Below are 24,030 nucleotides of genomic sequence, written 5' to 3'. Positions count from 1 at the left end.
GGACATTGTAAGCAGAGTTGGCATATAGAAACACTAACTAGATGTATTTTTTGAAATGCCTGGCATTGCTGAATCAAACTTTTACTGTAGGAAGTAGTTTTATTTTCCAATTTCTGGTCTGTTGTAATATTTCCAGTTTTAGAGTATTGATTGGTTTTTCTTCAGAAGCTTCAAGTTTTGATATTTTGATCATGCCAAGTTACATGCTCCCCAGGATTAACAATAATCCTGTTTGCAATAACCAGTGTACTGGAATTATTATGGTTTTACAATAATATTTATAGGTTTTGGAAACAGCAGATAAAGCATGAACTCGATATTCTTTCAGTCTAAATGAGCTTAAAAAATCAGCAGCAGCGGGACAGTGGCTCGGTGGTTAGCACTGCTGTCTCACAGCACCAGGGACCTGGGTTTGATTCCACCCTCGGGCAACTGTCTGTGTGCAGGTTGCACATTCTCCCCGGGTACTCCGGTTTCCTCCCACAGTCCAAAAATGTGCAGGTTAGGTGGATTGGCCATGCTAAATTGCCTGTAGTGTTCAAGGATGTGTAGCTTAGGTGGGTTATAAGGGGATGGGTCTGGGTGGGATGCTCCAAGGGCCGAAGGGCCTGTTTCCACACTGTAGAGATTCTATGAATATAACAAATAGCCTACTTCTCCCAAAGTATGGCTGAAAGGCTTTCCTAATTTGAATAAGATCCTTGATAATTGCAATAGTTTAATTCACAAGTGAGAACTTTCAACATTCCTCAATTGAACAGAGTTTACTTATTAGTCAAGCTGATTGAAACTCAATTACATCCAGAACCACAATATTTATGAAACCTATATAAAACATAACACTAAAGGTGTCATAAAATTACCAGACCATAAGGCTGCTCTCTCAGAAAGACAGAGATGGCTGGTGGCAGTTTAACACAAGGGTCACCATGCCTTAATTTTAAGTTAAGTTTTTTTCAAATTTAGTTAGCTGTAAAACAATTTCCATTGTGAAAGTCATACGGCCCAGGTCAAAAGTCAGTTCTTTGATTTATGGTTTTACAATCACTTTCATAGCTGAATCAAGATGAAAGCTCAAGCTAATAATGTGAGAAAAGGGTAAAATGTTTTTACTCAAAGACATATTTCTGTTTTTTTGAATCTATGTTTTAAAATGGTTAAAGCACGTGACAGGCCCATGGGTGTATACGCGAATGTTTGTATGTACATACCTTTGGATTTAGCCTCTGTAGTAAATTTTGTAGCCATTTTGATCATTATAGAGACATCAGCTGGGACATTTGGAATGATAGTGTCACTTCCCAGTTATGAAATACCTACTCTATCCAGATATAGAAACTAACCATTAATGCCGTGTTATCTTGGTAAACATTTGTGGAGTTGGTAACTAGGGACAACCTGTTATGAATGCTCTTAAAAAGTCATTGGCATGACAAATACTGAATCTGAAGACAGGTGGAAATGATATTAATAAGATGACAACTGGCTTTCAAGAAAACGAAAATGGGAATTGAGTAAATGCGACCCAACCAATCCAAGATTGACCATGAAATATCCCTGTCCTAACAAGCCAATTAAAAAGGTAAGGATGTCACAGATTATGGACAGGAGTTGCAGGTAACCAGTGTTCAAAAAGTAGTGATTCTTAGGGACTTGGTGTATAAGAGCAAAGTGAGAAGAACCTCAGTCAAAGAAAAACAGAAGAGAAAGAGAGAGAGAGAGACTTGGCCAAGTCAAAATCAGTATCATGAACTGGCACCCTAAACTGGATCAACTCAAAAAAGTGTTTTATTGGAGAATTATTACGTTATGATAAGCCTAATAAATTTTGTATTCCTTTAACACCAAGTCTTGGAAACTAACCAGAACTGGTAAACATTTAGATTGACTCCCAGATTCGGTCTATAATCATAATTGATTTGGGTTTTACAGCTGAAGACACCCCAAAATCCTATAAATGGGGGCTTAATCAAGCATCCTGCTTCGTCAAAATGGTGTCAAGATTTTTGCATGTTATTGGTGCAGCCCTCACCCAAAGAAAAGGAGAGTACTCTATTACACTACTGACATGCATCTTGTAGTTGGTAGACAGGTTTTGGGTTGTCAGATGAGTTACTTGCCACAGAATTCTCAGTCTCTGACCCACCCTTATTGCCAGTATTTATATGGTTAACCCAGTTCAGTTTCTGAATAAATAAATGTACATGAAACTCAGCAGCAGTTACAAGTAAAACAATACACCAATTCACTTAGAGATGACAAATAGTTAACTTCCTATCAATCAATTCAATACCAAAATAAAACAACCTTATTGATTTCATTGAATGCTAGTACATAAATTGAAAATTAGCCAGGAAAATCAAAACATTTACAACACAAATTCCTCTAAAGACACAAAGTACAGTTAAAACAGGTACCAATAGCTCTCTGATGATTTGCTAATTTTTCTAATGTCATTGTAAGCAGTGTATGAAGGAAATCAATTTGGCCAAAAGAGCATCACATCGAGACTCTAATATTACCCACTGTCCATAATAATTCACATTCCATTTCTGTTACTTGTGCTATGAAGGAGTGGTAGATCTCCCTCTGATAACTAAAACACCCAGAGAAGCTCGCCTCGCCTTATAATCTACTAGAGGAGTAGTTAAATGAAAGAATTCCCTGATACTTACTTTATAATCAACAAGTAACAATTTAAGTCTAACTGTAACAGTTAACAAATTAACAGTACTAACAAACCAAACAACTACCCATTAACTACTAACTATTCCCATATAAAACAAAATTCTAATGGTATGCTGTTCCACAGATACAAGTCCCACTTATATAAATCAAATTATTTTTTAAAAAAGCTTAATCTCTCAAAATTACAACCAGGATAAGTCTTCCCAAATGTTCTTTGCCTTCTCCGCTGTCCTCCAGTCAGGAATGCCTTCCTCCGTCGAATTCTTGTGTCAGGAATATTAGCTAAGAGTGCCATAGTACCTTTATTTAGATAGCGCTGACTGAGATCTTAGAGATTTCTGTGAGAGTCAGTGATTTTTCTCTTTCTTTAAAGCTGATAGCGGTTGAGAGTTGTTCTCTTAACAGATGGCAGTTTGCTCTCACACCGATTTTCAAAAGCCCTCTTCATTTATACCTTTGATGACCTATTCATTTCTTACAATAGGATTGGTCCAAGTTTGTCAAAACCATCAGATTTAAATTTAACTGGAACAAAAACAAAAGTTGCTGGAAAAGCTCAGCAGGTCTGGCAGCATCAGTGAATTAAAAATCAGGGTTATCATTTTGGGTCCGGTGGCCCTTCCTCAGAATTTAACTGGGCTTTGGTATCTAGGGCCTGGTTTAAATTAATTGGCTAAATTCAAAAACTTGTTGTCTTGGTAAAAATGCTAACAGTATAACCTTTTGATACAATGTCTCAATTTCAAGAACTCTCTGTGCACCTGCTACTGCCTGCAAACACGCATTCTTCCCCCCCCTATCATTTTACAAATAAATTCTAATGTCCTGCCTTCCAATGCACGAGTACTATACCAACTTCACAACACTTGATTGTGATCAACAATAAGAACCTGAGGTTCTTGACTTGCTAGCCAAGCTGGCTTTTCTTGTTCAGACATTTCATCACCATGCTAGGTGACATTAGTGGAGCCTCCGATGAAGCGGTGTTATTTTACTCCGCTTGGAATTTATACTGTCTGGTCCGTTATGGTGAGTAGTGTCATTTCCAGTTTTGATCTGTATGGGTTTGTGTATGGGGCCCAAATCTATGTGTTTGTTGATTGCATTATGGTGGAGAACCATGCCTCTAGGAATTCCTGTGTGTGTCTATGTTTGGCTTGGGCTACTATGATTACCTCGTCCCAGTTGAACTGATGGCCTTCATTGTCTGAGTGTACCGATATTGAGGAGAGCTCGCTGTGCCGTTTTGCTTGCTAGTTGATGTTCATGTATGCTGATAGCTAGTTTCCTTCCTGTCTGTCCGATGTAATGTTTGTGGCAGTCATTGGCAGTATGTGGTAGTATTTTGTAAACCACGTTGGTTCTGCATGTTGTGGGAATGGGCTCTTTAATCGTTGTAAGTGTTTGTGGTAGAGTGGCTATGGGCTTGTGGGCGACCATGATTCCTGGTGGTCTTAGGAGTCTTGTTGTCAGTTCCGGTATGTTCTCGATGTATGGCAGTGTGGGCAGTGTGTTAGGGCATACTGTGTCCTCCTATTGTTGTCTGTTTAGTAGGCATCTGCGGATGAAGTTGCAGGGGTATCCGTTTATGGCGAGGATTTTGTATAGGTGCTCTTCCTCTTTCCTGCGTAGTTCCAGAGAGTTGCAGTGTGTCTTGGCCATTTAAATAGTGTCCTAATGCAGCTTTGTTTGTGGGCATTGGGGTGGTTGCTGTGGTAGTTGAGGATTTGATCAGTATGGGTTGCTTTCCTGTATACTGAAGTTTGGAACTCCCCATTGGTCATGCGCTCAATTTTAACATCCAGAAACAGAAGTGGATTGTTGTTTTCTTCTTCCCTTGTGAATTTAATCCCTGCAAATATGCTGATGAGGTGGTGGGTCTCTTCTAATTTGTTGCATTTAATAATAACAAAATGTGTCATCTACGTATCGGATCCACAGTTTAGGTTGAATGCAGGAGAGGGTGGTTTGTTCTAGTCTTTGCATGACTGCTTCTGCAATGAGTCCTGAGATGGGTGACCCCATTGGTGTACCGTTGATCTGTTTGTATACTTGACCATTAAAGACAAAGTGTATGGTGAGGCAGAGGTCTAGCAGTTTGAGTATGTTGTCATTGCTGATTGAGCTGCTGGTCTGCGTTGCTGCTTCCTCTAGTAATGTGGCCACTGTTTCTTTGACTAGTGGGATGTCGATTGATGTGAATAAAGCTGTGACGTCAAAGGATGCCATAATCTCATCGTTGCTGATTTTTATGTTTTTGAGGGTGTCAAGGAAATCTTGGGTTGAGTGGATGGAATGGGGTGATCCGTCGATTAGGTGTTTCAATCTTTGTTGTAGGTCCTTGGCCAGTTTGTGTGAAGGTGCGCCTGGTAGGGAAACAATGGGTCCAAGAAGGATGTCTGGTTTGTGTACTTTAAAGGAGTCCATAGAAGCAGGGGGTGTTCCTGCCTTCTGGTTTCATTCTTACGTAGTCCATCTTAGTTATCTGCCCTGCATCCTTCAGTCTCTTCAGTGTCTGGGTGATCCTATTACCTAGCTGTAGTGTTTGGTCTATCGACACCTGTTGGTAAGTGGTTGTATCCGCAAGCAATGTCTGAGCTTATCAACATAGTCTGGTTTGTTCATAATGATGGTCATGCGCCCTTTGTCTGCTGGTAGGATTATGACGTTCTTGTCTTTCTTAAGTTTATCTAGTGCTTTTCTCTCTGATGTGTTCAGTTTGTCCCCTTTGTTCCTTCTGTGTAGCGTGGGGATTATAGCTTGTCGGATGGTTTGTTGTGTTTTGTCCATGAGTCTGTTGTCTTTTAATGTAGTCTCCAGGGCGGTCATGAAGTCTGTTCTGTTCACATCTTTGTGGTTATAGTTCAGTCTGTGAAACAGGACATCTTTGTCAGTTTCTGTGAGTTGTCTGCTGGTTAGGTTTCTTATCCATGTGTCCGTTTTGTTGTTGTCCATGGATTTGTGCAAGTAAGGCAGTTCTAGTTCTAGCAAGAACCTAGATTAATGTATGAAATTGAGCATAAGCACCCAGTATCAGCACCCCAAATATCGTACTGGACAGAACAGTAGACTTTAATGCTCAAGTTGTGTGGGGGAATTGGAAGCTTACGATTGGACTTAGGTGAACTATTCAACCCACTGAGGTTGTGAAAAAGACATTGCTCCATGCTCCACATCTCATTTATTTCGCTCTTGCTACTAACCTTTGAAGCTTCAGAATATAAATATCTGAATAAAGATGAAATAGAGGAAAATTAGCAGAATGGGATCAGGGATGAGGGAATTTTGTTATGTGGAGAGAACAGAAATGCTGAGGTTATTTTTCTTAGAAAGAACGTTAAGGGGTAAACCAGTAGAAATGTTAAAAATCATGAAACCCTATGGAGAGAGTAAATAAGAAGTTTTATTATATACTAGCAGAAAAGAAATAATTGGCTATAGTTTGCAAAATGCGTCAGGGTGTGGGTTGGTGACAAATTAATTTTAAGTCAGCAAGTTTTGATCTGAGATGCAACAAAGGAGGATTCAATAGTAACTTTCAAAAAAGGAAGTCGATACACACTGAACATGTGTATTCAGCAAGACTCGCAATTATCACATTGGACTATTAAATGGCAAAAGTCAGGATGATATATAATCCCAACTGTAGATCTTGGAACACCTGTGGCTATTCAATATCTGGGCTTTCATAGACTAAAATGGTTTTGAACGGCACCAAAACACCATCTTAGAATGGCCACAGGTATCACCTAACCCATAAAGGTTAGTCAAATTTCATCAAACTAACACAGATTAGATCAAATAAAGTCAGGGCTGAAATTAACATTTCCTGCAAGGGCAATGAAACCAATCAGCCAGACTCCTTGAAAAAGGTCCTCATCTCTTATTTGATTTACACATTGAGAATCTTCATGTTTGAGATGAAATCTCATCTTCAATTATCAAGCCTGAAAACAAGATCAACAGACATGAAATATATGAAAATTTCCAAGGAGTTCTTTTGGCAGACTAAAAGACTACGAATGCAGAACAGGACACAGGCCGAAAAGTCTCTCCCAAGAAGCAAGGTATGAGTTTGACAGCACTAACTGAAAAAAGTGTCAGAACAGATGACAAGAGATAATTGGTCCTTGTTCAAGAAAAATAACCAATTGTGGCCTCAGGTTTAAAACCAATGTCTCAAGGACATCCAAAGAACTCTGAACTGTATATTCTTTTATCTTCCTTCTTGTACTGGACTCTAATTCTGTTTCACTTTATGCAGGTAATTAACTTGGAATAGAAAAGGATATCAAGCGTTACTGAGTGCGAATTTATTAAATAGCAGAACAGATTGAAGGGAGCACATGGTCCACTTCTGCTTCTATTTCACATGTTTGTTTTGACTTATGAAAAAATCTTGTAATTCATTCTTTCCAGTAAAAATAATTAACTATATTTTAATTGGAAAATGGTATAGCCTTGTGCTCAAAAAAAATATTTGTTGCAATCAACCAGGTAAGCAGATGTATGAAATCACCACCACCTCCAGGTTCCCCTCCAAGTCACTCACCACACGGACTTGGAAATATATTGTCATTCCTTCAGTGTTGCTGGGTAAAATCCTAGAATTCCTTCCCTAAAGGCATGATGCGTACACCTATACCACATGGACTTCAGCAGTTCATGAAGGCATCTTTTCATGGATAATAAATGCTGCACCAACCAGTGAAGCCTCCATCATATGAATTTATTTTAAAAATTCTGCAACGAATAACTTACCTTTCAATTCCCCAAAGTCTGTCAAATCATCTGCAAGATACTGCTTGGGAATGTGATAGAATACTCTCTACTTGTATGCATGAGTGCCTTTCCATCAAAAGCTCAAAACCATCTAAGAAAACACGTCTGCATAAACAACTTCCCTTCAATCACCTTCTTAATAACTTCCTCCTTAAACAGTACCATCTATTCTGGAAGGCCTGAAACAATTTGGACTAAGAAGGCACAAATTGGCTTATAACAAGAGACAACAAGGTGCAGGGCTGGATGAACACAGCAGGTCAAGCAGCATCATAGGAGCAGAGAGGCTGACGTTTCGGGCCTAGACCCTTCATCAAAAAAAGGGGGAGGGGAAGGGGGTTCTGAAATAAATAGGGAGAGAGTGGGAGGCGGATAGAAGATGGATAGAGGAGAGGAAACAAACAGGTCGAAGAGGCGGGGATGGGGCCAGTAAAGGTGAGTGTAGGTGGGGAGTTAGGAAGGGGATAGGTCAGTCCAGGGAGGACGGACAGGTCAAGGGGGCGGGATGAGGTTAGTCGGTAGGAGATGGGGGTGGGGCTTGAGGTGGCAGGAGGGGATAGGTGGGAGGAAGAACAGGTTAGGGAGGCAGGGACGAGCTGGACTGGTTTTGGGATGCGGTAGGGGGAGGGGAGATTTTGAAACTTGTGAAATCCACATTGATACCATTGGGCTGCAGGGTTCCCAAGCGGAATATGAGTTGCTGTTCCTGCAACCTTCGGGTGGCATTGTTGTGGCACTGCAGGAGACCCAGGATGGACATGTCGTCTGAGGAATGGGAGGGGGAGTTGAAATGGTTCGCGACTGGGAGGTGCAGTTGTTTATTGTGAACCGAGCGTAGGTGTTCTGCAAAGCGGTCCCCGAGCCTCCGCTTGGTTTCCCAAGAGGAGAGGAAGCCACAACGGGTACAGCGGATGCAGTATACCACATTGGCAGATGTGCAGGTGAACATCTGCTTGATGTGGAAAGTCTTCTTGGGGCCTGGGATGGGGGTGAGGGAGGAGGTATGGGGGCAGGTGTAGCACTTCCTGCGGTTGCAGGGAAAAGTGCCGGGTGTGGTGGAGCTGGAGGGGAGTGTGGAGCGGACAAGGGAGTCACGGAGAGAGTGGTCCCTCCGGAAAGCAGATAGGGGTGGGGAGGGAAAGATGTCTTTGGTGGTGGGGTCGGATTGCAGATGGCGGAAGTGTCGGAGGATGATGCGTTGGATAATGCATTGGTTCACAGATTCTCAACTCCCATCTCTGCCGATCTCACCTGAATCCAGCTCCCCACTCAACCCCAATCCAACCTGACTTCCCCAACATCCCAGCTCTGACTTGGGGGTCCACTTTCAGACTCAACTCCCCCATCCCTGCAAGCCACATCTCCTTTCTTGGCCCCAGCTCAAACCAATTCCTTGCTCAGTCTGACATCATACTCAGCTTACTTTACTTCCTTTTTGCTTTGCATGGGATCATTTATCGCAGTCTAATTTTTTGAAGCCCACTGACTACATTAAAATGGACTTTCACTCTAATACGTGCACTGCAGTGACTCACCTAGATCTCTAACACAAGGAGAGTAGACACTTGGAATAAATGAAAACCTTCAAGTTACCCAGCCAAATCACACAACTTCTCGATTTGGAACAAGTTCACCATTCCTACGCATGTTGAGTCAGAATCCTAGAACTCCCTGATAGCAGCACTATGGGTATACCTGTGCCATATGGATTGCAGCCATTCAAAAAGGGTGGCATCACATTCTCAAGATAAGTTAATGATGGGCAATAGATGATGGTCTTGTCGCAACGCCCAATTCCCATGAAAGGAATTTTTTAAATAATTGCAGCGTGACAGAGCTGGGTGACTAATTAGATACATCTTTTAAACAGTAGCTTGCCTTCTGCACTATAATGATTTTTAAAGAATCAGCCGGAACTGAGAGAGAAAAGGCAAACCTTAGTGAAGAGCAGCAAGGAAATGCTTAGAGAGAAGGAAGTGCTATTGTGAGTAAAGTACAAAAGTGGTCAGGGAAATGTCACAGCGGGATAGCCTATATTGTCATTGAAACGAGTAAAACCAATTAACAATTAGTTTAAAAAAAACTTAAAAGCTAAAAATATTGTAAATGAATCAAATTTCTCCAGTAGAAATTCTCCAGTGAAGCGTACTTCATGTCTCAATCCACAACTTCCCAGAAATATGTATACCAGTCAGTGGAGTGCGAGTCATCATTCAAAATCATTTCAGTGATAATATCTATGCATGCCTGCCAATGAATTAAAGGATAATGCACTCCAGCTTTTCAAACATAAAAATGTGTACAAAACCAGAGAAAATCCAATTTTTAAAAGGGATATATTGAAAGGAAACGAAGGTAGGAGATGCATTTCAATCAGCTTCTTTTATACAAATTCCGAGTGCACTAAAATTCTGCTTAGTAACATCATGTGTGGAGGCAGTGTGCAAAGATTATGTGCTAGAATTGACTGTTCAGTAACAACTGTGTGGAGGTGGGGTGTAAATGTTAATCCGTGAAATATATAGTTTTGGGTACACAGAAAAGGTCAACATGTACAATACATAAAAGTGAATCATAAATGTGTCCTTTTTACAAAAAAAAAACCATGATTCTTTACCACATCGGACATTTTCATGAACACATAAGAAAATAATCAGCTGCAGAATGATGCAAAGTACAGCTGATCCCTCAGTAAACCACACATGTAATACATTCACTGCTTAATTCTACTGCCAACTGTTAGCAAATGTCATACATTTTGTCATACAAATGTCAAACAGTGTTCCAAGAACTGGGATTAGCTCAGACCCTATCTTGTGCTTCACATTTCCTTCTTACAACCACATGTTTGAGTGACTAATGGTGTAAGAATTTTAGTTTCATTAAAAATCTGATGAACATTACTTAAGATTATATAAAAGGTGTATGCCTTAAACAGGTCTCTGTCCAACAAGTTACTTCAAGCCTTTAGGCTCCAATCAACCATCCCCACCATCATTTCTCAACTGAATCTATTATTGAGACATTCTATTCTATCTCTCTATCAGTTTGTCTATTTTTCTCTCAAATCATCTATGATGTTTGCTTCAAATCACTCCCTATGGCAGCAAGTTGCAGTTTCTAACTACTCTTTCGTGACAATATTTCTTCAGAATTTCCTATTGGGTACTTGGTGACTGTCTTAAATTGATGTCGTCAGTTATGACCATCTGTCTATTCACTCTATCAATACTTTCTATAAATTATACAGACCTATATTTGATCACCCTCAGCCTTCCTTTTTCGGGGGAAAAGAGATTCAACCTGTGAATTATTTACTCAAACACCATAAAAAGACACTTAGAAACAGGAGTGGGCCATTTAGCTCCTCGAGCTTCCTTCACCATTCAACAGAATCACAGCTGAACTGACATTCCTCACATCCACTTTCTTGGCCTTTTTCTGTAACCCTGGTTTCCCCTACTGATCAAGGATCTCTCTCAGCCTTAAACATACTCATAGACTTTGCTCCCACAGCTTTCTGTGACAAGGAGTTCCAAATACTTTCAACGCTCACAAGAAATTCCTCTTCATCTCAATGATAAATTGGCACCTTTTTATTTTCAGACAATGCCTTCTGGTCCTAGACTCTCAGGAGAGGAAACATCCTCTCAACATTTACCTTGTCAAGCCCTTTAAAAATCCAATATGTTTCATTGAGATCGCCCTTCATTCTTCTAAACACCAGTGTGATGAATCCCAGCCTGTTCAGCCTTTGCTCAACCCTCTAAATCAGGGATCATCCTAGTGAACTTGCATCTAGCTTTCATCTAACCTCATCCACTGTACCTATTGCTTCCAATGTGGTCTCCTCTATACTGGGGAGACCAAACACAGACACAGGGACCGGTTTGCGGAGCAGCTGTGCTCTGCATGCACTAACTAGCCTGATCTTCCAATTGCCATCCATTTTAAATTCCCTCCTTCCACTCCCTTGGTGACATGTCCATCCTTGGACTCCTCTACTGTCAGAGTGAGGCCAAACATAAACTGGAGGAACACCACCTGACATTTCACTTGGGAGTTTACAACCCAATGGCCTGAATATTGACTTCACCAGCTTCAAAATCTCTCCACCCCCAACCTGTCCCTTCTTCCAACTCACCTATCTGCTCCACCCTTCCCACTGACTAACCACAATAACCCCCTGCCTGCATCTACTTATCTCCATCCCACCTACCCTTGCTCCAGCCCCTACCCTCCCTCTATTTATTTCAGGGCTCCCCTCCCCCTCCCCAGTCCCGACAAAGGGTTTCGGCCCAAAACATTGACTTCCTTGTTCCTCGGATGCTGTCTGACCCGCTATGCTTTTCCAGCTGCACGTTTATTGACTCTGAACTGCCTCCAATGAAATTATATCTTTCCTGAAATAAGGGGACCAAAACTGCTCACAATACTACAGACGTGGTCTCACCAGCACTTTGTACAGCTGCAGAAAAAAATCTCCAAATCCGTTGAACTAAGCGCCAACATTCCATTAGCCTTCCTGATCACCTGTTGCACCTGTGTGCTAGCTTTGCACTTCAAGCACAAGTACCCCCAAGTCCCTTGGTGTTGTAGCTTTCTACCACCTAAATAATATTGTTTTGCTCTCACTTCCAAAATGAACACATTTGCATTTTCTCGCATTATTCTCCATTTGCAAACATATATAATTTATCAATATCTTTCTGTAAACTGTTTGTATCCTTTCAAGGAAAATAGGTGCCTATCCACCTATTTTTGTGTCACCTTGGCAACAGTACAATCAGTTGTCTATATCTAATACATGATTTTTTTATTCTTGACTAGAACCTCAATATCCTTATTCATCCACTCTCCACTAATCCATACCCTTCACTCGAACAGGAACATAATGACACTGAACTCTCGTTATCATACTTTTGAAAGCCTCCTACTTATCAGACATCCCTTTACCTGTGAACATTCCACTCCAGTCAATTTTTGAAAGTTCTTGTCTCATACCATTGAAATTTGCCTTACTCCAATTAAAAACTTTAACTTTAATGGAAGGCTTATTCTTTTCCATAACTATTTTTAAAACAAATAGAATTAGGATTACTACACCCAAAATATCATAGATCATAGAATCCCTACAGTGTGGAAATAGGTCCTTTGGCCCAACAAGTCCACATCACCCCTCCGAAGAGCATTCCACCCAGACTCATTCCCCTACCCCTGCATTTTCCATGTCTAACCTAAACATCCCTGGGCACTATGGGCAATTTAGCACGGCCAATCCACCTAGCCTGCACATCTTTGGACTGTGGGAGGAAACCGGAGTACCCGAAGGAAACCCAGGCAGACACGGGGAGAACATGCAAACCTCCATACTGACAGTTACCCGAGGCTGGAATCGAACCCAGGTCCCTAGTGCTGTGAGGCAGCAGTGCTAACCACTGAGCCACCACGCCGCCCTAAAACGTTCCCCTACTATCACTTCAGTCACTTGCCTGGTCTTATTACCCAAGAGAAAGTAAAGTTTTGCTCCTTCTCTAGTAGGAATGTAAACTACAGTCAAACAGTTATTTCAAAGCTAAGACTTTGACTCTTGAACTGAATATTAAATTCTCAGGTTATGATCACTACTTCCTAAGCAATCTTGTACATAGAGGTCATTTATTAAACCTGCCTCACTATCCATTACCAGATCCAAAATAGCCTGCTCCCTGGTTAGCTCGATGACATGTTGCTCCAGGAAAGTATCCCTAATGCCCTCTATGAATTTGTTCTCATGGCTACCTTTCCAATTTTATTAACCCAACCAACAAGATTAATGTCACTCATAATTATTGCTGTATTCTTTTTACATACTCCTATCATTTGTGGATTTATAGCCTTTCCCAGCATGCCTACTGTTTGGGGCTCTGTAACTACTCCACCCAATGCCTTACTTCCATTGCTGATTTTTTACTCTCACCCAAATGTACTCTACATCATCTGAGTCAAGATCATTTCTCACTACTGTCCTCATTTTATCTCTTATTAACAGTGCTACCCCCCTACCTTTTCCATCCCTCCTGTGACTCCAAAAGGTCAAATAGCTTGAATGTTAAGGTCCCAACTTTGATCTCCCTGTAACTATGTTTCTGTAATCATTCAGAGATCCAATTCATTTACCTTCAATACCATGTGGAATTGGAGGAACACAGCAGGCAGCAGAGGAGAAGGAAAGTCGACGTTTCAGGTATACACCGTTTGTCAGGACTGAGGAGGGGGAAGGGAGCTCGGAAATAAATGGGACGGGCAGGACTGTAGGAAGGTAGGTGGGATGGCGATAGGTGGATGCAGGTAGGCGGTAGTGGAGGTTAGTCAGTGGGAAGGGTGGGGTGGAAAAGGTGGGAAAGAAGATGGAGAGGTTATGTCAGGTCAAAGAGACAGGGACGAGAGGGAGGGTTGAACATGGGATGGAGGCCCAGTATGAGGAGAACAAAGAACAAAGAACAAAAGAAAATTACAGTACAGGAACAGGCCCTTTGGCCCTCCAAGTCTGCACCGACATGCTGCCCATCATAACTAAAATCCCCTATCCTTCCGAGGACCATATCCCTCTATTCCCATCCAATTCATGTATTTGTCAAGACACCCTTTAAAAGTCACTATACTGTCTGCTCCCACTACCTCCCCTGGCAGCAAGTTCCAGGCACCCACTACCTTCTGTGTAAAAAAACTTGCCTTGTGTATCACCTTTAAACTTTGCCCCTCGCACCTTAATCCTCTGGCCCCTGGTAACTGACTCTTTCACCCTGGGAAAAAGCTTCTGACTGTCCACGCCCTTCATAATCTTGTAGACCTCTATCAGGTTGTCCCTCAACCTCCGTCATTCTAGTGAGAACAACCCAAGTTTCTCCAAACTCATAGCCTAGCTAATGCTCTCCATTCCATGCAATATCCTGGTAAATCTTTTATTTACCCTCTCTAAAGCCACCACATCCTTCTGGTAGTGTGGCAATCAGAATTGAACACAATATTCCAAACGTGGCCTAACTAAGGTTCTATAAAGCTGCCAATTTTTAAACTCAATGCCCCGGCCAATGAAGGCAAGCATGCCATATGCCTTGTTGACTACCTTCTCCACCTGCGTGACACTTTCAGTGGCCTGTGTATCTGCCGGACATTCTACCAGAGGTTTCTGCCAAACTTTAGTAGTGGGGTCGCAACGCTGACGGATTTGCTGAAGAAGAACATGAAATTTTAGTGGACAGAACAATGCCAGGAGGCATTTGAGAATTTAAAAACAACGTTAACCACTGCACCAGTTTTAGCCATACCAAATTTCTGAAACCTTTAAAGTTTTGGCAAAGATCTGTAGCTCGGGTTGTGGATGAGGTTGATTTTGAAACTGGTGAATTCTATATTGAGGCCATTGGGCTGCAAGCTGCTGAGGCAGAATATGAGGTGTTGTTCCTCCAGTTTGCATGTGGCATCATTGTGTCACTGAAGGACATGTCACCAAGGGTGTGGGAGGGGAGTTAAAATGTTTGGCGTACAGAGCACAGATGCTCCGCAAATCGGTCACCAAGTCTGCACTTGGTGTCACTGGTGTAGAGAAGACCACATTAGGGACAACGGATACAGTAGACCAGGTTGGAGGACGTACAGGTGAATCGCTGTCGGATTTGGAAAGATTGTTTGTGGGCTTGGACAGAGGTGTCAGAGGCAGTGTAGGGGCAGGGAAAGGTGCCGGGGGTGGTAGAGGAGTGTGGAATGGACGAGGGAGTTGCACAGTGAGCGGTCCCTACGAAAGGCAGATAGGGGTGGGGAGGGAAGTTTATCTTTGGTGGTGGGGTCGCATTGCAGGTGGCGGAAGTGGCGGAGGATGATCCACTGGATGCGGAGGTCGGTGGAGTGGTATGTGAGGACCAGGGGGACTCGGTCCTTATTTTTGTTGGGGGTAGGGGGTTTGAGGGCAGAAGTGCGGGAAATGCAAGAGATGCAGTTCAAGGCATTATGAATCACCGGAGGGGGGAATGTTGCAATCCTTGAAGTAGGGAGACATCTGGGCTGTCCAGGAGTGGAATGCTCCATTTTGGGAGCAGATGTGGCGGAGGCGGAGGGATTAGGAGTATGGGGTCACATTCTTACGGGAGTGTAGTCAAGGTAGCTATGGGAATCGATGTGAAATAGATGTTGATGCTGAGACAGTTACCGGAGATGGAGACGGAGAGGTCCAGGAAGGGGAGGGAGGTGTCAGAGATGGTCCAGGTGAAGTTGAGGTTGGAGTGAAAAGGTGTTAATAAAGTTGCTGAACTGTTCAAGCTCCTCATGGGAGGAAGAGGTGAGGGATGGTGTCAGTGTAACTATGGAAAAGGGACTATTCCATGTATCCTACGAACAGGCAGGCATAGCTCAGACTGACGAAGTTATTGATATGAAATGACGATTTAGTAATCAGGGATGGGGGTCATAGTCAATGGAACAGTAGGAGGTGGTGGCGTCGGAGAGATAGTGCCTGCCGTCCATGATGGAGAGGTCAGTACACTATACCACCACCGCGCGCCAACCTTTCTTACTCCCCCTCCCACTCCCTGGGTGACATGTCCATTCTTGGCCTCCTCCAGTGACACAATGACGGCACATGAAAACTGGAGGAACAATGCCTCATATTCCGCCTTGGGAGCCTATAGCCTGATGGCCTGAACATAGAATTCACCAGTTTCAAAATCTCCTCACCCCCGGCCTCATCCCATGTCCAACCCTCCCTCTCTTCCCCACCTCCTTGAACTGACACAACCTGTCCATCTTCTCTCTCACCTATCCACCCCACGCTTCCCACTGACCAATCTCCTCTGCCCCCTACCTGCATCCACCTATCACGATCCTACGTACCTTCCCCCAATCCCACCCCCCTCCCTCTATTTCCAAACTCCCTTTCCCCTCCATAGTGCTGATGAAGGGTATAAACCCGAAATGCTGACTTTCCTGCTCTTCTGATACTGCCTGACCTGCAGTGTTCCTCCAGCTCCACATGGCATTGACTCCGACTCCAGCATCTGCAATTCTTGTAAATTAATTTAACTTGATTTGTGCTCAGTTCATCTACCTTATTCTGAATGCTTCATACATTAAGCTACAAAGTGAAACAATTCCAAGGAGGATGGGAAAAGGCATAAAGGGGCAAATGAGTACAGGGCTAAAAAAAGGGGTAAATCACAGGAAGTTTGGACCAATTTAGTGGAAAGGAGGCAGGAGAGGCAGCCGATCAGATGATCTCAGACAAAGTAATGATTCACTTCAGTCAGCTCATCACATTTAATGTTAGACGGTGGAAGGAATAACAGGCGTGTATGAACTTGTAGAATCAGACATTTACAACAGAGGAAGCCATTCAGCCCTTCATGTCCAAGCTGGTCAACAGAGATCTGACTAGACTAAACCTATTTTCTAACTCTTGGCCCATAGCCCTGGAGGTTACGGCAATGCAATAAGCACTGATTAAGTGTTTAAAGATTTTCTGATTCAAACATTTTTTCACCCAGAGGGTGGTCGAAATCTGGAACTCCTTGCTTGAAACAAAGTTCTCAATGCTCCTCTTTGCCTTCCAACATTTTATTTTAAATCTATGCCTGTGGTTATTGATCCCTCTACTAATGAAAAACGTGCCTCTACGCACCCTATGTCTCTCAATCTTATACATCTTTATCATGTCCCATCTCAACCTTTTCTGCTTCAAGGAAAACAACACCAATCTATCCAAAAGTTCCTCATAGCTCAGACCCCTCAGCTCATACAGCATCCTAGTGAATCTCCTCTATATTCCCTCTAGCATAAATATATCCTAGTTATAAAGTGGTCACTAGAACCTCATGCAGAACTCCAATTGTGGCTTAAGCTAGGGTTTTATTGTTTCAGTGTGGCTTCCCATCTCTTACGTTCCATATCTCAGCTAATAAAGACAAGCTTGCAGTATGCCTTCTCAGCCACTTTATCTGCCTGCTCAGTAACCTTCATGGATCCCTCTGATCTTCAGTACTTTCCGGGGTTTTACCATTGATAGTGTAATACTTTGCCTTGTTAGACCTCTCCAAGTGCATTCTCTCATACTTTTCCTTGTTGAGTTCTATTTGCCACTGCTTTACCCACCTGATCAGACCATTAGTTTCCTCAAAGTTTATGGCTATCTATTTCATTGTTTACCACCCTCACTTGCTTGACCAGTCTGCCAAGAGAACCTTATCAAAACCCTTGATAAAGTGCTTGGAGGCAATATCAAATGCATTACCCTCAACACTCCTGGTTATCTCTTGATTTTTCTATATGCTTGACTGTTGTTCGAAATGAGGGAAAAGAAAACACAGGCTGTCTTCAGGCCAGAGAGGATTTGAAAATTCTTGCCAGGGCCCCTGCTGTCTTCTCATATGGCTCTCTCAACAGTTTGGGATACATTTCATCCAGGCCTGCGGATCTATCCACTTTTAAAGCTGTTAAACCCTGTATATTAATTTCTTAAGAAAACAGTAACATAGAGAGAAATTAAGGACCACATTTTAAATCAAGATTAATGTTACCTTTCTCTGAATTGGCCCACCAAAAGATAGAATTACTCGTCTTCTAACCTAATATAATTACACTGTATCTAACCTTTCAAATTTCTTTATTATCTTTAGATATTTTTATATTAGATCCATTTTAACCTACTATACTTGAAGGACGGAAAGTCAAGTTTATGCAATTTGTCCTCAACTTAACTCTGAGCTCTGTTTTTTCTCCCTGGAGATTCTACACTTCACGTGTCCCAAGCATAATACATCTGCCCTCCATTTGGGATCTTAAACTGAATGCCGCTGGCCTCCGCACAACTGAAATCTGCCATCTCAGTCTGCCACCTTTTCCATCTAACTTAGTTGGTAACATGGAAGCCATTTTCGTGGGAACAATGCATATAACACCGAAAACTGGGATACACAATTTACTACTCGATTCTGGCTGATATACAGGAACGCTTTTTTATTCATTCAAGGGATGTGGGCATTATTGGCTACGCCAGCATTCATTGTCCATCCCTAATTGCCCAGAACGCAGTTAAGAGTCAGCCACATTTGTATGACACATAGACCAGGTAAGGATGACAGTTTTCTTCTCTAAAAGGACGTTAGCCAGATGGGTTTTTCCCCCAACAATCACAGTGAACACTGAGTATTAATTCCAGATTTTTATTGAATTTTAATTCCACTATCTGCCATGCCTGAATTTTAACCCAAGTCCCCAGAATATTACTTGAGTCTCTGGATTAATAGCCAGCTATGATACCACAATGCCATTTCCTTCCCATCACTTCTATGATGACCAGTGAAGAATACAACCAGGATCTAACATTTACACACTGACAATTTACTTTAGTTATAGACACACATTATAAATATGCACCTTCAGATCCAACAACGGTTTCACTTAACAGTGGTCAAGTGAATCCTAGGTTATTGCCTTCACTCTTAAAATACAAATAAGTTAAGAAAATGTGTAGAACCAACACTTCGAAACAAATTAATTGCAAGTTGCTTTCCTTTTAGGAAGTTAAATTAGAATGTTTAAAGTTTCCATTGTACAAAATCTCATTTCACAAAGAGAAACATTTCACAAAGAGAATTCCACAGCTACTGCTTCTACGGTAGCTAATGTTTTAGCAATCAGAGTACTTTTAACAATTATTTCTATTTTTTTAAGTTTTCCAAACTAAGGGTATCATGTACCTTTCTCACACATAATAGATGAAAACAACTGCATAATCTTTATAAAGATGCCAGAAATGTGATCTTTAACGTGGCCTGCAAGAAGTTCCACTATCTTTGTTGACCTCCACTAGTTCCCTGTTCCTTGAACAATTCATTTCGAAAATACTTTATTTTAAATCTTTTCATTGGCTTGATAGTTGGTTAGCAGTCTTTGCCCTCCTAACATTGGAATGATGGGTCCAGGTGGGATATATGCATAGTAAACCAGAGGTTTTAGCCAAGAATTTACTGCCCCCTAAATGTTCTCCTCAAATTCCATTCTAAAAGGCCAACTATGCTTTTAGTCACTTTCCTCCAAAATCAAAATGTTTGAGTCAGAAAAAGTTGCAAGTTGATACACAGTCTTCCCTCTGAGATTGAAGGACAAGGGCATTCGTGTCTTACTCCTGAATCCACAACTGAGAATGATGCTTCATGCAAATATCAAATGTGTGCTATTATTTAAATAGGGAAATAAGAACTAGACCCCATCCATCTTTTCGGGTGATCATAAACAATCCCACAACATTAACCAAAAAGCAGAATATTCTCCAGTTGGCCAGGCCAACATACTTCTCTCAGTTAAAAGACAGAACAAGTGACCATTTATCTAATTTTTCTTTAAATGTAAAGCATTTTACTATACACAAATTGGATCACCTGTTTCCCTACATAACAATAATGACTATACTTTGCTAGTATTTGATTATCTGAAAATGTTCCCTAGCCATTGTGAGGAGACAATAAGATATCATATGAATACGGATTGTGTTTTAGCTAATTATATTGCTTTCCAAAAATGGTTAAATGATTTATAACAGATCCTTTTAAACAACATTTTTGGTCATGGTCTGGGAGATTCCTGACAAATGCACTAACAATAACTGTAATATTGTTATTTCGCCATGTTGAGACATGAGATCTGAAACGTTATATCATTCTGAAAGCAATAAAGATCAGCACTTTAAAGTTACCCCACACGCCACTATTATGCAACCCAATCATGTATCAAAATACTCTTCAATTAATTATCACTCAAGAAAAATATGCCATTATAACTGCTATGCTCAGAAAATTCATCACGAATTGTTTTCATATTCTATACCCAGATTTTTTTTAAAAGATGCTTTCATTTCTTGGCCAAGATATTAATTCATTCTATCATATAATATGGATCAAAACTACGATAGAGAGCAATGGCTCAGTGAATCTTGGTATGTTTTCTACACTTAAAAGGTAGTATATAAATGGCAGTTAATTTGGGAAATCCTGCCAAAATCCTCAAAGGTTAGGAAATGCAAAATCCTGATAAAAGTCTTCAAATTGATCAGGTGTACGATAGCAAGATGGAAATAATTTGAGTTTGCTCATCATTACACCTTGCAGGAACATTAGCCTGAGAAGTTGTGGGAGAACCGCACTGTGACAGCTCCACAACTGGCCAAGAAAGAAACACCCCAGGTACTCCAGTACCTAATGCATTGGTCCTTGAATCCAAAGGCGTGGTAACAGGGTGATGGGAACCTGTCGAGTACTAAAGGTACCCTTTCCTCACACGGAGGCAGGGCAGTGCCAGGATGCATCCAGCCAGAGGTAGAACAGGTCCACCCAGAGCTGGCTCAGCTTTCAACTCCACTTTGTATGCCCTCATTTTGACACTCATACATTCAGGCAGAAGAGAGTCAGCTTGCATCTGACAGGGTCCTTGGCATATCTGGCTATCTGGACAAACACCTGACTGAACCAGCTAATGGGCTGTTCTGCAAGTAGGATCTCTCCTGCAAGCAGAATCAGGGTGTACACTAAGACGTAGTGGAAAGGAAAGGATGAAAACTCCTTGGGAGAGCTTTGGTGGCAGAGATGGCAATACATTGTACATTGTTCGACATTACTTGTATAAATTGCATTGTTATGACCATACCTGTTTGGTTGTCTTTAGTGGTGTCCTGAATGCAACTGTGCAAGCATGCTGCACAACCTTATGGCCAGACAGGATGTCTCATGGATATTTACTGAATTCAAATTGCACCATTTACCTTGGTGGAATTCTAACTCATGTCCCCAGAACATTATCCAAGGCTTTTGGATTACTTGTCCAGTGACATTACCACATCAAGAAAAGAAAGATACCATCCTGGAGGCAAAATATATCAGTAGCAGGCAGTGAGGAATTCCCCGGTATCAAATCTAATCCCATTCAACCTGAAGTTGGGGCAGCCTGTTTATCTTGTGCTGATAACGCCATGCTTTGGAACATGGTTGTCATCCATTTATCATATCCGAGTGAATACTGGGAGTAGCCGCTGACTCAAGAGTGCAAATGGGATCACAGTACACTGGAGTGCGTCTATATTTAACACTCTGGAGTTCACAATACAGAAATAATAAATTAGACTAGATCAGTATGCTTTGGGTACTTGGACAATTTCACTTATTTTTTGCATTTAACATTGTGGCCTGATTTCATGGCATGTTATGCATAAATGTAGTTTTACAATATTATTAGAAAACAAAAAAAAAAAATTCAACTTTTCTTTTTTAATAGCTGTTTTCCAATGTGCACACATTGGCATTAAAGAAATTCTTATTCTCATCTTACTCACCTCGCATTTTAGTGTGATATGCAAACTGTCAAGCAATCAATCAATCTCCACCAGTTTGGCCTCTTAACAGCTAGTGCTAACAGGATGATTTTGGTAGTGGTATCAGTAAGGCATTTGAAACTCTGTTTGCAAGACATATCTCAAAAATCTGTAACGTGAAATGAATTTTATTTATTAATTGAGCGAAAGGGAAATGCTAGGAAGAAAGATGTTAAATACGATCATCTGATGTGCCGTCAACTCATTTAGAGGTTGACATGCAAACAATTTAAAGCTACCTTACACTTTGGCATCTTGTTTCACTTACATGATAGAGGACTTTCAGAAAAATAACTGAAGGAGGAAATCATCTTTAAAAATACTTACTTGGCAGAATTCTGACAACTTGCAGGACAGCATGACAAGTGCAATTAGACTGCAGTTTGCAAATCTCTTTTTTCCTTCAAGACTAACATCTGTTCACTCTCTCAGGATCTCAAACTGTTACCAGGTATGAAAGATTGAGATTGAGACCTGAAGCAGTTTTGGAACAGAAGAGGTGTAATGTTGGAATCTTAAATCATATGTCTCTATGTCCAGTATTATTCAGGACGAAACTTTCAAAAACTTTGCTATACAGAGAAAAAACCATTTATTAGTTTAATATTGTGTTTCATTATACATAACCTAATTAATGACATACTTCCAGCATTTATGGTTGCCTGGTTCTATCACGCAATAAATCAACTTTGCTGTAATCAGCACTCCATCTAAATCAAATCTGGTGCCAAGGAAAAAGTCTCATATTAATATTGACAGTGTCAGACATGTAAAGATGTCCAGGTGTTAAGGAATCAAGTTGAGTACTTGCATTTTTTAAAAAAGTTTATTTAATAAAGAACACAAAGGAAACTATATCTAAAACGTGCCTCCATTCTTCAACCTAATATAAATTGCACTGGCATGATATTATGTCTTTCAAGCCACAGCACTTGAGGATTGAATCTCTGCCCTGGCCATTTAAAACATTTTCAGCCCATCTCAAAGTACCAAAAGATTCACTTTCTTACAAGAATTTATAGACAAGGAGAGAGAGTCTTGCATCCTCTACAAACTGGTTGGCAATACCCATTTAATCAATCACACAGAAAAGTGACAGTTGGAGACCCCACCACCTTCCAACCTCTGCCTAAATGGATCTATGGTGGAAAGGTAAGGTGGGCCACCTACTTCAATGAAGCTCTTAAATGGGCAAATATATAAGTGAGCATTTATGGACCTCATCCTGTTGCTGTTGGTGTTAACTTAGCAGTGGATGGATGCTCACCAGGTGAGAATCATTGTAAGCAAAGCAAAGTTTGTCACTTGCAGATTTTCAGGATGGATCCTTCATTCAAATGGCACTCAATGCTAGACTGAGATCCTCACAGTCAGAAAAAAAGTGTGTTGGTTATGTCAACAACACAACATTAAATTTTGGCTCAGTCTTAGTTAGTTTAAGATGCAGATCAAAGACTTCAGCACAAAACCTTGGGCGACAATGCTGAAGATATACTGCACTGTTGGAAGCCAACTTCCCTTTGAGCTTCCTGGGTGCCTATTAATCTCAAAGGCACAATGCAGTGCAACAAACAGGGTGCATACAGGAAGGGAAGTTAAAGGGCAGATTTGATTCCCTGTCTTTCAAATATGATGTTGAATAAAGGCCACATGCACTGTCCCAAGTGATGTAACATAATCAATAGCATTGCTCAAAGAACAGAATTCTTCCATCGTTTTGGTGAATATTTATCCCCTTACATTACCCCAAAAATAAATATATGGTCATTTACCACAATGCTATTTGTGGGAGCTTTTGGTACATATAGTGGTTGCTGCATTCAACATCATTACACCCATGAACACACTTCAAAAGGTCTTAATTGGGCGTAAAGGATTTGTAACATCCTAAGGACTTGAAAGATGGCACATCAATCCAGTCTCATTTTATGTTATTTTTGTTTAAGGACTCAACAAATTGCAGGTTTTCTATAGTTCAAAGTGTACTTAATATTACACTGAGATAACACGGTGCAGAGCTGGATGAACACAGTGTAGAGCTGGATGAACACAGCAGGCCAAGCAGCATCAGAGGAGCAGGAAGGCTGACGTTTTGGGCCTAGACCCTTCTTCAGAATATTACACTGCCAATTTCATGATTTGATGAATTTTGTTTGCAGTGAGAACTT

The 24,030-nt window shown here is 41.2% G+C and overlaps 1 protein-coding gene across 1 annotated transcript in view; it reads right to left on the bottom strand.

Moving 5' to 3' along the window:
* Positions 1–1,248, bottom strand: part of LOC109931109 (protein unc-13 homolog A) — a 342,784-nt gene extending 341,536 nt beyond the window's left edge. The window contains exon 1 of the mRNA XM_048613913.1: positions 1,212–1,248. Within this exon, the coding sequence (XP_048469870.1) occupies positions 1,212–1,248 (37 nt within the window). The remainder of the gene's footprint in view (positions 1–1,211) is intronic.
* Between the last annotated feature and the right edge of the window lie 22,782 nt (positions 1,249–24,030).

This window comes from Rhincodon typus, chromosome 29 (assembly GCF_021869965.1).
Source record: "Rhincodon typus isolate 14 chromosome 29, sRhiTyp1.1, whole genome shotgun sequence".
NCBI lineage: Eukaryota > Metazoa > Chordata > Chondrichthyes > Orectolobiformes > Rhincodontidae > Rhincodon > Rhincodon typus.
Note: the sequence above shows the minus strand (reverse complement) of the source record. Positions and strands in the feature narration are given on the sequence as shown.